The following is a 13,416-nucleotide window of genomic DNA, read 5'->3' on the forward strand; positions in this document are numbered from 1 at the left end:
CCGCGAGCAATGTTTTAGTGGTGTTCAGGTGTGTGTGTGTTGTATGTGGTGTTGTGTTGTTTACAGGGTGACCGAGTACTGGGACTTGTCGCACATGGCGTGGAGGAGCGTCTGCAGCTGCGCGACCATGGGCACGGGTCCGTTGGTGGCTCCGACGCCTGCAGCTCCCGGCTGTCCCGCCGACGAGCCCGAGCCCGAGCCCGAGCCCGGCGCCGACGACGACGCCGAAGCAGATGACATCCCCGAGCCGTGGGACGCGAGCGCGTCGGGAGACGGGGCCGGCGCGGGCAGGAGGGCGGCGCGCGAGATGTTGGCGCGCATGTCGAGCAGCTCGGCTTCGAGGAGGGCCAGCACGGCGGCCCATCTGGGCTCGAACCACCGCACCACCCATTCCCGACACCACCGGTGGTCGCTCCCCTCCACCGCCGACCCGCCGTGCGGCTGCTGCTGCTGGTGCTGCGGGGAGAGTGGTGGCGCGCCGGCGGGCGTGGACTGCCAGGCCATCGACACCACGACCTCGCCGCGCGAGTCCGTGCAGAGGAAGCGCCGCTCGGGCGTCTCCCGGCCGTGCTTGTCCACCAGCGGGTAGGGCGACAGCGCCATCGTCAGTCCGATCCGGGTGTCCTGTCGCACGCATGGTAAGCATGAGGGGTTGATCGTTGGTCGTGGGTCGTTGTTGTGTATATATAGTACGTGTACCTGCACCGTCTTGGGCCGCTCGTCATCCTCGCTCTCGAAGGTGCCCAGCACCTCCTCGCGCAGGTACCGCACGTACCACCAGCTGGGACTCCCCTCCACCAGCCGCACCTCCTCGTCCTCGCCCGACCTGCGCGTTGGATTGGCGCACGGCACGCCGGTCAGTTCCCGCCAAAATGGCAATGAGGGGCCGCGGGCGCGCCGTACGAGGACTTGCCGCAGGTGGCGAGGAAGCTGCCGTCGAAGGCGCGCAAGCACACTCGCTGGGTGTCCTGCGGGTGGCGCTCGATCCACCACGGGTCGTACACGTAGGACGCCGTAAAGGCCACCGCTCGCGCCTCCCGCGACGCCCCGCCTTCAACCAACGAACCAACCAACCACCCAGCCAGCGCCGCATCATCGAAATGAGCACACACACACCCACACACATACACACACATGAAGGCATGCCATGATGTGCTGTGCTGTGATGTGATTTATGGAAGCCACAGGACACCTACCGGAGGAGGCCTTCTTGTCGAGGGTGGTGTCGTTCTCCCGGGGTATGGCACGCAGGTACTTCCGTGCTTGGCACCTCGTATGTACACTCTGCCAGAGTGAGACACGACACACACACACACACACACACACACAACGTTGGCGTCAGTCAGGGGCCAATGCGAAGGGTTCTCTGGTGTCGTCGTGTGGCGTACCGGTTGGCGTTGGCCAGTTTAAGGCCCCACTCGGCCTTGGTGGGCTGCGCTGCTCCGGCCACCACCTTTTTGCTGTGCACGTGGAGCCTGATGACGACGATGACGACGTTGCGCCAGCAGCACACGACATAGGGACCACAGACGCGTTAGACAACGTTTCCGGCCTCAGACGCAGATCTTTTGAAAGCGGAGGGGGCACTCACCACTTGTTGTTAAGGAGCGACTTGAGGTAGAAGCTGTCGGGTGCCGCCGGTACTTCCTCGAACTCCCACTTGGCCGCGTCTGACAGCCTGGCGACACACACACGCCACACACATACATTGGGGGGGGGATGGTGAATGCCGGAGCAGCATGTTGGACAACACAAGGCAAAGGTGGCAGCACCTGCACGAGGTGGCCGACGTGGCCCCCTTCTGGTCGACCAGGCTGAGAAGCTTGCCATAGACGGAGCGCAGGATGATCTGCGCCGATCCAGCCCCTCCGCTCCTGCTGGCCATATACGTGCGTGCGTGCATACGTGGACGGTGGTGGCATCGGCGTTGGTCAGTACATCGCTCCACCGTGGACGTGAGCGACTCATCGCATGAGGCGGGCGAGTAGCTGGGACGTACCCGGGCGTGGAGGGTTCGGCCTTGCGGCCCTGGTAGGCGTCCACCATCCACACGGCCTCTCGACACAGCGTCGCGCTGGCGTACATAACGCACGTGTGCGTTGTTTAGATGACATGGGAGGGGAAGGGGCACAAGAGAGAGAGAGAGAGCTTGCTGGGGTGAATGGTGGTGTTGTGGGTACCTGGAGTAGAGGGACCCGTCGAGGGCGGCGCAGAGGTACTTGGTGGTGCCGGGGGCCACGAGGAAGGTCTCCTTGCCCAGCCAGTAGGCGACGGTGCCGCGCTTGCGCTCCTCGGCCTTCATGGCGTCGAGCGTCATGGCCGGGGGCGCCGCCAACGCCGGGTAGGAGCGGGCCGAGGCGAACAGGGACTGGTGGGCGAACTTGAGGGCGAACAGGGACCCATCGTCGCTCCGCTCCAGCGGGGGCGGCAGCTCTGCCTGCGGCCGGCCGGACCTCAGCACCGACATGTCCGACGGCCGCCGGCGGAAGTTCATGGCCCCGCTGACCTGCGCCGCGTCGCCACCACCACCACCTGCGCCGCCGGCGTCGTCCGGGTCGGCCCTGACGGAGCCGGACTCGCTGTTGTTGTCCAGCTCGCGCGGACGGGCGGCGGGGGTGACGAGGGAGGCCTTTCGGTGGAAGGGCAGCGCGGGCTTGCGCGTCCGCTTGAGCTCCCCCGGATCGGCGTCGTCGGCGCCCCCCTCGCCGCTGGGCGCGCCCTCTCTCTGCTCGGCGGGCGGCGACGTGGCGGGCCGGCCGGTCTCCTCCTCCTGCGATTCCAGCATGGCGGCGGCGGCGGCGGCGTCGGCCACCGGCTGGTGCAGGATGGTGATGTCGGGCTCCTCGGGCTTGGAGCGGGAGGAGCTGCGGGTGAAGGGGCGGAAGATCTCGGCCTTCTTGCGGGCGCGGCCCTCCTTGATCTCCTTGGAGGTGATCAGGGGCGACGACCGCCCCTTCTTGATGCCTCTGCTGCTGCTGCCGCCGCCGCCCTCCTTCCCTTCTGCGCTCTCCGCAGCTGATGACTCGCCGCTGCCGCCTCCGGACGAGGCGCACTCGAGGCTGCTCGAGAACCGCCGCTGCCGCCGCCGCTGCTGCTGAGGGGATACGGCGGAGGTGGCGACGACCGGCCCGCGCCGGGCGAGTAGAGCGTCGGGTAGTTGTGGGCGTTGTCGCAAGCCGCGGCGTCGGCAGCAGCAGGGCCTTCCTCGGCCTTGGCCTTGGCCTTCTTGTCGCCCTTGGAGGACTTCTTCTTTTTCTTCTTCTTCTCCTTGTCCTTGCTGTCCTTGAGCTCCTTGACCTTTTTGGACTTGCTCCCCTTCCGCTTGCCCGCGTTCTCCTCGGTCTCGTCGGCGAGGTGGTGGCTGCCGCCGCTGCCGGTCGTCGTCGTCGTCGTCGTCGTGGTGGTGGTGGCGCTGCCCGCGGGACCGCTCTCGGTCGGCAGCGGGGCATCGCCAGCCGGGTCGGTGTCGTACCCGAAGAGCGAGTTGACTTCGGTGCGGATCTGCACCTCCTCGGCGGGCTGTCGTGGCACTGGGGTCGGCGCTGCCTGCTCCACCACGATCGTGACGGGCGCGGTAGGCGGCGACACGGACTGGGTGGCGGCGGCAGCTGCTGCTCGCACCCGCAGGGTCCTGTGCGCGCGCCTGTCTCGGGCCTTGCCCTCGTCGGCAGACGGCAAGCGGCCCTGGCTGCCGCCGTTGCCGCCGCCGGTGGTGTACTTGCCCCGCTGCATGCGCTCCTCGACGATGCGTAGGCTGTTGATGCGGATGATGTGGGAGATCACGATGCCCACGCGCCCCGCCTTGACGTAGTTGAACAGGTGGCAGTTCTTGCGGACGTGGTAGAGCACCGACAGGTGGCCCTCCAGCAGCTGCATGACGTCGCTCTCGAACTGGTGCCACAGCTTCTGCGGCGATCGGATGAGCACCTCCTGGATGAGGTCCCATGCGCGCTCCCAGCTTTTCTACTCGTGCCATTGGCACCACGTGTCGTGACACGAGTGAGCTGCATCAGGAAACACCAGGTTGGCGCATGACGATGCATGACGAGGGGTGGTACCTTGCGCTCGTTGGGCGGGGGCGTGGTGGTGACGAGGTCGGAGTGGAGGGCGATCGACCACTCGCAGTGGGCGTTGGACATCTCGCACATGACCTTGAAGAGCATGCTGCGCACCTGCTCCTGCTGCTTGGACCGCAGCTGCTTGAAGTTCATCGTCTGCTGCTTCTTCTGGAGGATGTTGAGGGCCTGCTCGTAGTGCCGCGTCGACAGCTCGAACCACGACCGGCGCATCTGCCCCGCGTCGACGCTCATGTTGACGTTGATGTCGGAGAACTGCTGGCTGTGGTTGAGATTCTTCCAGTAGACCGCCAAGAAGTTCTCCACCTTGGCCAAGTGCGCCAGCGTTTGCACCGAGTCTGTGTGTGTCGTGTTGCGTGTCGTGCGTATCGTTAGCGCACACAATGGCCTCAGAAGGAGCGTTACAGACAGCGGAGCACTCTCATCGAATGGAGATGTAATCCGTTACCGGTGATGCTGCGGAGGGCAAACTCAAACTTCTCGCGGGCGAAGATGAGGAGCAGCTCGCACTTCTTGACCTCCTCGTCGGTGAGAAAGATCTTCTCTTCGATGTGCTGCGCCGCTTTCAGCCACAGGGTCATCCCTTCGCACGAGGCCACCAGGTGCATGTGCTTGACGTGCACCGCCAAATCCAGCAGGTGCGGGTCTGTGGAGTTGCCCGCCGCGCATGCATAAGCACTCACATCAAACTAAACGCACAGCAGCAGCAGCAAAACAACAATGACAGAAACAAGCCGTACCAAGGAACTCGAATTTGTTGGGTTGACCGGCGCGGCTGTGGGCATTCAACTCCTCGAAGATGGCCGGCTGGTTGGCCATCACGATGCCCATCATGTCGCACACGCGCTTGAAGAACAGACCTGCCAAGAAAAAGCAACGATTCGTCACGTGCGCTTTCCATTGGGGACGCTGGTGGCCACACACACGCACACACACACACACACACACAACCGCACACACTCACACACACACACCTTGGTAGAGGATGGGCTTGTTGCGATTGTTGGATTCCCATTCGTCCGGGGAGAGCGCCTTGAGCCCGAACTTGGCTCGAATGGAGCACTTCATTGGCAGGGGATCGTCCAAGATACTGTTCAGTTCCTTGGGAACGGCAGCCTGGCCGTTTTTGGTGACATCTTGTATGCGCATATGTATATGGATATATGGATATATATGTAATACCAGCACAAGTGCATCAGGAAATCGATCGCCCTGAGCACACGCGCCTTGCACGCAAAGGAGGAGCGAGAGATGGGCCTCGCGTACCGAGTGCCTCGGAGCTCAGCCACTGGGTGAAGATCACGCCCTTGCTGTGGCTCTTGGGGTCGAGCATGTTGGTGTGGGGACTGCCGACAGGCAGGGAGGTCGTGGCCGGGGACGGCTCGTTCTTGAGGCCCAGGCACTGGTGGTAGATGTAGTACTCCACATTCCGCCCCTCGGCCGAGTTGGGCTGCTGCCCGGCTGCGAGAGGCAGGGCAAGTGAGAAGAGAGAGAGAGAGAGAGCGTTGGAGTGAGCGGCGGACGCAGCGGAGGAGCTGTGCGCAGGCATACCCTCGCCATCGGACTTGACGGGGGCAGATGTGGGGTCGAGGGTGGGCGGGACGACAGAGGTCCAAAATCGGGTGGAGGCGGCCGCTTGGCCGCTGAAGAGGTTGAACAGATTCAACACCAGTTGCCTGTGTGCGACGGTGGTGGTGGTTGTGTGTGAGTGTCGGTGTAGGCACAACATAGACGTAATGTACTGTTGTGCGTGTCTCTGCTTTCACGTGCCTCCACGGGCGTCACACACAGCGAGCGTGGGGAGCCGAGAGGGGTGTGTGTGTGTTGTGTACCGGTAGGGTTCGCTGGAGGGCACCTTAAGCTGCTTCATCTTTTCGCGGAGGAGGGCGCGGATCATGTTCTTGGCCACCCGCGCGGCCATCTGATGGTACCCCCCGCCCAAAGCACGCGATGAGGCCAAAACGTTCGAGTGTGAGGGGGGGGAGGGCCGCGCGGCGGTTCGTACCTCGGTGAACATGAGGGACGAGTAGACGGTGTCGATGTGGCCCATGAGGTGGAGGTCGTACTGCTTGGCCGTTACGAGGAATCGGCTGCGCAGTGCGCCCAGGAAGCGCATGTTCACGCCACAGGTGTGCATTCGGTGCAGGATGTGCTGCAGGTGCGTGTGCAGGACCTGCACGGTCTCCGTCTCGTTGAGCGCATCGTCCTTCAGCTTGAGGCACCGGAACACGATCTCGAGGGCCAGATCGGGGATGATCCCCTCGATGAGCCTCGTGGTCGCAGCCCGCACCTCGTCGTTGTGCTCCTTGGCCTGTGCACACATGCAACAAGCGCCCGAAAGGTGAGTCTCCAGGTATGACAGATTGGGGGGGGGCGGATACCAGCGGGTCCCCCTTCAGCCAAAGTGAGAAGGCATCGCTGCAGAGCGGCTTCTGGTAGGACGACACCAGCTCTGGGAAATGGACGATTGGGTACGGACGGGAGAAATAAAAACCATTGAATGCGCGGACAACGAACGGTGGTGGTGGTGGTGTGTGTGTACCAGGGCGCAGCATCTTGTAGAACAGGGCGCGGCTGGCCATGGGGTTGGTGGGGAAGAGCGCTTGTGTCTGCTGGATGCTCTCAGGCGGGTAGAGGCGCGAGAAGTCCAGTAGGTACAGCTTCCCGTCAGCTCCCCAATGACCCTCGATGTCTGTTGGAGGGAGGGATTGGTCGGTTGGCCGGGGGGGGAGGAACTCTCTCGTTTTCACCGGAGAGGCGCGTACCTCCGGGTCCGTAGAGTATCTTCTTTTTGACCCGATGGCCCTTGAGATTAAGGCGGGTGAAGATCGCTGTGCGGGGAGGCGGAAGAAGGCGCTCCGGTGAGTGAGACGGAACGAAACGCGGGAGCGGGAGCAGGGGGGAGGCGTAAGTACCCTTGAGCTTTCTGTTAAAGGCGGGGTAGTCCGAGTGCACGGTGAGGCCAGCGTCATGAGAGCCGTAGCAAATGGTCTTGCGAGACACGGGCAGCACGGAGACCGCCAAAAGACGGAATCCCCGATAGTCCACCAACGTTTCTGTACACGTTTGGCAACGCCGGCTGAGTTGTGAGTGTTGCACATGCCCTCTTTCGTCGTTCCGCCACTCATGGCGCTGCGCGACGTACCCAGCGGAAGGAATATGCCCTCCTCTATCGCGCCCGAATCCTCCAGCCGCGCCAGCGAGCGAAGCTCGTGCCCTGAGTCGGGCGCGATATAAAGGCATTAGCCACGACCCACGACCGCGCGAGAATGTCCTGAAGGAGGCTCGATGTTCATCGCACCTGCTGCCTTCATGGCGGATGCGTCATCCGGGAAGTCGCCGCCGTACATCCAAAGCCCCGGCATCACATCTGTGTCGAGGGCATACTTGAAGAGGATGCTCTGGACGATAAACTTCTCCCCTCCCGCAATGCCACCTGGGCGGTGCAAAAACGAGGGGTCACTCACCATGCCCGACCTTGCGATCACTCTCACTTGCAGGCCAGGTCCAGCAGTGTGTGCGTGCGTGCGTGCGTGCGTGCGTGCGGTGTGTCTGGTATGTGTCTGGTGTGTCGTGCGTGTCGTGGTGTCTGTGTCGTGTAGGCGGCGCACCAATGTCCAGGGGCTTGATGGTTTTGAACTCGACCGGCACAAACCGCTCGCTGATGATGATGCGGCCGTACACTTCAGCGGCATGCTGAAAGTCGTGGGCCAGGTAGGCCAGCTGCTGGTACTTGCTTTCCGTGTCCGGGAGTCGCACCAACTGCTGGAATCTAAGAGGCAAAACGATAAAATAAATAGAGAGCCACACGAAAAAGGTCGCATAGCGATGAGGAGGAGCAACGACCTGTCTGCCCGAAGCCAGATTGAAACGCGCATGGATAAGGATAAATAGTAATTTTTTTAAGGTCAAAAAAAATCAAGGGGGCGGGCGTGGTCTTTACCTCGCGTTCCAGATGCTGTCTTGTACAGGTCCAATACCCTCGGCCGGACGCTGCGGCTGGTGAGCCTCGTCGTCCGAGTCGGACCAGTCGGTGTCGTCATCTTCATCGCTGCTCGAACTGGCGGCTGTGTTGTCATCGTCGCTCCCCGTATCGGGCCGGGGCCGAATCTCCCCAATGCGGCTGTTGGAGATGTAGTAGGCCCCAACGGGGCGATCCTCGGGTGCGGGCTGCTCGGGGGGATCGAAGGAAAGATAGCCCACGCTCTCCACCACCGCTTCTCCATCCTCCATCGTCTTCATATCTTCGTAGAGCATGACATCTTCCCGGCGTACTGCCATACCACCACTACACCACGCACTGAACCGGCCTTGCCTTCAAGGAAGGATAGGAGGCGCGTACAGGCAGGCCACTTGGTCCCAGGCAGTGCGAACTTGAGTTTGTTGTAGTTCTTCTTTTGTGAGCGACCTTGGTCTTTTCTTTCCAGAGCATCGGGGGGTAGTGCGGGAAGGGATATTCTATAAAAATACCAAATTAGTAAAATTAGTAAATTAGTACGGAAAACTACAGTTGACTTGGAGTGGGATCCGTGGCCTCTACGACGAGCCGGCTGGGAGCAACACCCAGGCGATTTTGGCGAGGCCGACCTCCCCCACCACGCACACCTTCGGCGTCCTGTTCCGCAGGTTCCCCCTTGCGCCCTTTTACAGGGCGAGCGATAAAAAGACAAAAGATAAATAAGATTGGGCCAAACACGCCGCAGGGGGGCCGAGAGCGCCGTTGCAGGAGGGACTTTGCTGCCGCTGCCGGCTGCTGAGCGTAAGGCGTCTCTACGCCTTGCATGCGCCAAACGAATTTGAAGGGACGTGTGGCCGGCGGCTGCGCGGTGATGGCGCCGCAGGTGGCCCTGGTCTTCGCCTACCTTCGGAACCACCTGAAGGGCTTCATGAAGTATGTCGTGGTCATCTACATGCTCGTCATCTTCACGTGTTACGTCTCTCCATCACCACCAAGCTTTCCGTTCTTGTTTTCCTCTCTTTTTGACTGACGCTTTTCGCTCTTTTTTATTTGTTTTTTCGCCGCGGGCATATTGTTGGTGTTTTGGTTGTCATCAGCGACTTGAGCGCGCCAGGAACGCCTTCGTCAGCGAGGTACCCGAGAACGCCGTTCTTGGGCCTGCCCCTGTACTACGCGGCGCAGCTGATCATCGCCTCCAACATGTTATGAAGAAGAACAAGGTTAATAGTGCTCCCTGTGCCAAATGGCAGTGGCAGCAGTCCCCCTCACCTCCTTCTCCTCCTTCACCAGCTTCCTCTGTGTAGTTGGTAGACATACTGTCCTCTTCTTCAAACACAGCTTTTATTTGTATTTAGCACACACACATTTCACTGGACAAGGCCATTACTTTTTATTGGGCCATATGGCTCAGGAAGAGGCCTTCCGCCTCAGTGTGTTTACCAGCGCGGTCGGGGGCGGCACCCGCACATACACATAGGCTGGTAGGAGAGTGGTGCAGCAGAAAGTGCACTGGAGAACTTGCAGCAGAGATCCCAGCCAGGCAGGCAGGGAAGGAAGAGATGGAGAGATGTGCAGCAACAATAGAAGTCATAGCCACAACAAGAGTGTGCAGGAGTGTAAGGATCCCAGTGTCTGGTGAAGGTGTTGTAGAAGTTGAGGATGCATGAGAACTGCAGATCAGGTGGAGAGAGGGAATAGGTTGGTTGAAGTTCACTGATGATGGAGGAGCCAATGCTCCAGATGATGGCCTCATGTGCAACATTTAAGCTCATGGTTGCTTGCTGCAGATGTGAAGCCAGCACAGTGCACTCCCAGCAGAGGGCTGCAATGAGAGATTCAGGGGGTTCCAGTGGTAGGGGTGGAGGTGGGGGAAGGCCACAACAGTCAGGCACAACACAACCTGCCAGCCAGTTTGATTGCTGGCGCTTCTTCTGTTTGCTAAGGTTGTAGAAGGACATGTGGTTGTGTTGAGAGCAAGAAAGAGTGTAAAGAAAGGGTGAGAGAGAAAGGGTCTGTTTTTTCCATTGGGCAAAGAAATCAGCAAGTGGCCCACCACCCTGAAACTGGCGCACAGGTACTCTTCATCCACATTTTGTCTGAAATCTTGTTCCACCCAAGGTGTCACAGTTCCAACAGCCTGACCATCATTGTCAATGTAGGATCCAACAACAAAAAGCCATCCTGGTATCCAACAGGGCAGCCTCCACATTGGGTCTCATAGCATTGCATCACTAAATCATCACCAATGTCAAGAGGCCACCATTTCTGTTGAAAAGATTCACCAAAGTGAAGCAGTTTCTTTATGAAGGAAATGACAGCCTCCTTCAAGTGAGCATGGATGATGTGTATGCAGCCCTTGTAACCAACTTCATCAACACAGACCTTCTTGGTGTGGAAGCCTGGCGTGGAATCGCCCTCCTTCATGTGCTGGGATGCCCTCCCACACACCACTTCCTCATCCTTGTGGTCTTGCACATCCCACCCACCCCTGATGATGATGTGCACTTCTGGTTTGCTGACCACAGCATGCTGGGCAAGGAACAGCCACCTGACCACCCCCTTGATTGCAACACTGTGAACTTTGTAGAAGCAGAATTCGCCTATCAGCCACCTGGCTACTACACTCTGCTTGTAATCAACCTGGAACAGTCTCGATCCATTGTCACCTGGCTTCCTCAACCAGTCTCTGGACTGTAAGAAGCAATAAAATACACTTGTCCACCCAAAAAAAATGTGTTTTTTTCATTGTCTAGATGTTGTCTGTGAGTGTGTTGCCAACAGACATGGACCTGGGATGTAGTCTTTGGACTTTGTCATTTGCTCCAACAAACAACACATCATATCTTCTCTCACACCTCCCTCATACTCTCCAACAGGTTATGGGCCCTGTTGTGTTGTGAAGCCACAGCAACCCACCCCAACCAGGGTACTAACACCCCCAGCACAGGGAACTGCCCCAAGAGGAAGGAGTGGTGCATGTGCAGCAACAGCAACGCCAATGTCACCACCACGTCCACCACCACTGGACATGTTCTATACGTGCTGGACCTCACAAAGAACCTCATCTCCACCAGCTGTCTAGTCCAGCTCAGGTGCACCATCTGCCTTGACTGATCTGGCGCTGCCATCCAGCACCTGCTACAGTCATTCCCTCCCCTGCTGGTGTGGTTTGCCAGCAACATGCTCATCATCAATCTACTACCCCTGGCCCACACTCAGCAGGCCCTCATTGCAAGCACACCATGCCCCACAACCTACAACCACCTGTGCATGGGCCACATTGGTTTCAACCACCTCAAGTTTGCTGCCTCCAGGGCCTCCATGCCATCACACCCAGCTCCAAGCTCTTGCCACAACATCCAGGCTCTCCTACACACATCCAGCATTGAATATGTCCCATCACCACCATACACACCTCAGTACAACAGCATAGCAGAGTGGTTCAACCACTCTAAGATGGCCAGGGCCATGCTCTTCTCATCCAGGCTACCCCACCTTCTCAGCCAAGGCCATTGCCACAGTGGTCCATGTCCACAATTGGTTGCCTACATGTGCCAACAACAACCACTCCCCTCACAAGATGCTACACAGCAATGTGCCCACCCTCAGTCACCTTCACCCATTCAGCACACATGCCTACCTGCTACTCCCCCACCACAAGTGCAATAAGCTGGACCCACAAGGCATTGAGGCCCACTACCTTGGACCAACTCCTAGTGTTGTGCCAACCAGTGATGACCACAACAACATGGCTGCCAGCGCACCTGAACTGGCACACATGCCCCTCAATGATGACACAAGCCCTGGCATCAATCAGACCTTCAACTCATGTCACAACAAACTGTCCCCATTCACATGGAGGTGGACACCTCCATTACTGACATTCTCAGTGAGCTTGACTCTCCTCCATCCTCACCTCAGGACTCCTCTCCCCCTACATCACCCCATGTGCCAACCTCCAAGATGCCCCCATACACCGCGCCCCAGGCTGCCATGTTAAAGCAACACCAATGTGTGAGCCACACAACTTCCACAAAGCAATGGCATCACCTGACACTCACCTGTGGCTCCTGGCCATGCAGAAGCTCAAGTCCATTATTGACAGTGCAACATGGATCCTGGTTCCCCTACCAGACAGTCACCACGCCATCAGCACCTGCTGGACCTTCAAGGTCAAGCACCTTGCAAGTGGTGCCCTTGACTGCCCAAAGGCTCAGTTTATTGGGAAGGGATATTCATAGATCTACAGCATCAACTATGACAAAACCTACACTCTGGTCATCCAAATGGAAGTCCTACGCCTACTGCTCACCTACACTGTGCTTCATCAACTTGCTGTACACCTCATGGATGTCACTACAGTGTTCCTACACACCAACATCAACAAAGAGATATATGTCTGCCAACATGAAGGCTTTGTTGACACTGAACACCCCAACTGGGTCTGCAGGCTCAACAAAAGCCTGTACAGTCTGAAACAAGCTCCCCTCCTGTTCCTGTGGAACCACATGTGTCTACATTCAGTGCAAGGGGGGAACCTGGCAATCATCTCCATATATGTCAATGACTGCCTCATCATCACCAAACCTGCCATCAAGAATATCCTATCCAACAAGTTAACCATGAAGGACCTCAGCATTGCCATATCAATCCTCAGCATCAATATCAACTACAACCACATCAGCAGACTCATGCAACTCCACCAATATGGTCACATCAACAAGCTCCTGTAGACATTCAACATGAGTGACTGCAACCCAGCAACAACACCCATGGAGTCAGACTCACACTCAACAACAGTGAAATGCCAAGCAACAAGATACATACCACCAAATCATCAGCAAGCTGCTCTACATCACCATCACATTGAGACCAGACATTGCATACACTGTCAGCTACCTCTCCCACTTCGTGGCATCCTTCAACAACACACACTGGACTGCCACAAAACAGATCCTACACTACCTCAAGGGCAGCTGAGATCTGGCCATCACATACTGGCAACCAGACTCCATCTCTCCAACTGACTTCATCCTGATCAGCTTCTTCCTACTCACAGGAGGACGCATCATGTGGACCTTGAAGACACAGACCACCATTGCTCTCTCCTCCACTGAAGCCAAATTCAACTCAATCTCCAAAGCAACAAAGCAAGTGATCTACATTCACAAGTTCTTCATCAGCCTTGACATCAACCAGTCCAACCCAATCATCATTCACAACGACAACCAGAGCATGATCACAATTGTCAACCAGCAGCAGACCATGTTCCACTCAAGAATCAAACACTACAACATCAAACTGCATCATGTCTGTGACATGATCTCCAAAGGACTCATTGTCCTCAAGCACAAACCAACGACCATGATGCCAGCCAACATT

At 58.3% G+C, this 13,416-nt stretch overlaps 5 protein-coding genes across 5 annotated transcripts in view; 2 read left to right on the top strand and 3 right to left on the bottom strand.

Annotated features, from left to right (window-relative positions):
* Positions 1 to 60: 60 nt before the first annotated feature.
* ACA1_177910 (uncharacterized protein) lies at positions 61 to 5,144 on the bottom strand (the record flags this gene model as incomplete). Its single annotated transcript, XM_004338127.1, has 13 exons — positions 61 to 624; positions 700 to 826; positions 904 to 1,051; positions 1,197 to 1,282; positions 1,389 to 1,475; positions 1,773 to 1,874; positions 2,000 to 2,074; positions 2,181 to 3,000; positions 3,054 to 3,963; positions 4,059 to 4,414; positions 4,525 to 4,722; positions 4,817 to 4,936; positions 5,051 to 5,144. The coding sequence occupies 13 exons, from the start codon at positions 5,142 to 5,144 to the stop codon at positions 61 to 63; spliced, it is 3,687 nt and encodes a 1,228-aa protein (XP_004338175.1).
* Positions 5,145 to 5,271: 127 nt separating this feature from the next.
* Positions 5,272 to 8,309, bottom strand: ACA1_177920 (Rab GTPase domain containing protein; the record flags this gene model as incomplete). The annotated part of the gene is made up of 12 exons (XM_004338128.1): positions 5,272 to 5,537; positions 5,628 to 5,752; positions 5,909 to 5,997; positions 6,082 to 6,387; positions 6,458 to 6,528; positions 6,619 to 6,768; positions 6,842 to 6,907; positions 6,992 to 7,132; positions 7,222 to 7,293; positions 7,378 to 7,512; positions 7,688 to 7,848; positions 8,020 to 8,309. The coding sequence occupies 12 exons, from the start codon at positions 8,307 to 8,309 to the stop codon at positions 5,272 to 5,274; spliced, it is 1,872 nt and encodes a 623-aa protein (XP_004338176.1).
* A 596-nt stretch (positions 8,310 to 8,905) lies between these two features.
* On the top strand, positions 8,906 to 9,243 carry ACA1_177930 (uncharacterized protein; the record flags this gene model as incomplete). The annotated part of the gene is made up of 2 exons (XM_004338129.1): positions 8,906 to 9,003; positions 9,132 to 9,243. 2 exons carry the CDS (start codon positions 8,906 to 8,908, stop codon positions 9,241 to 9,243), a joined length of 210 nt encoding a protein of 69 aa, XP_004338177.1.
* A 2,831-nt stretch (positions 9,244 to 12,074) lies between these two features.
* Positions 12,075 to 12,767, top strand: ACA1_177940 (polyprotein; the record flags this gene model as incomplete). Its single annotated transcript, XM_004338130.1, has 2 exons — positions 12,075 to 12,250; positions 12,284 to 12,767. 2 exons carry the CDS (start codon positions 12,075 to 12,077, stop codon positions 12,765 to 12,767), a joined length of 660 nt encoding a protein of 219 aa, XP_004338178.1.
* Positions 12,768 to 13,369: 602 nt separating this feature from the next.
* Positions 13,370 to 13,416, bottom strand: part of ACA1_177950 (uncharacterized protein) — a gene marked incomplete at both ends in the record, with an annotated part of 387 nt that continues 340 nt past the window's right edge. Inside the window, one exon of the mRNA XM_004338131.1 lies at positions 13,370 to 13,377. Coding sequence (XP_004338179.1) covers positions 13,370 to 13,377 — 8 coding nt within the window. The remainder of the gene's footprint in view (positions 13,378 to 13,416) is intronic.

The sequence above is a fragment of the Acanthamoeba castellanii genome, assembly GCF_000313135.1.
Source record: "Acanthamoeba castellanii str. Neff unplaced genomic scaffold scf7180000084743, whole genome shotgun sequence".
NCBI classification, from domain to species: domain Eukaryota; phylum Discosea; order Longamoebia; family Acanthamoebidae; genus Acanthamoeba; species Acanthamoeba castellanii.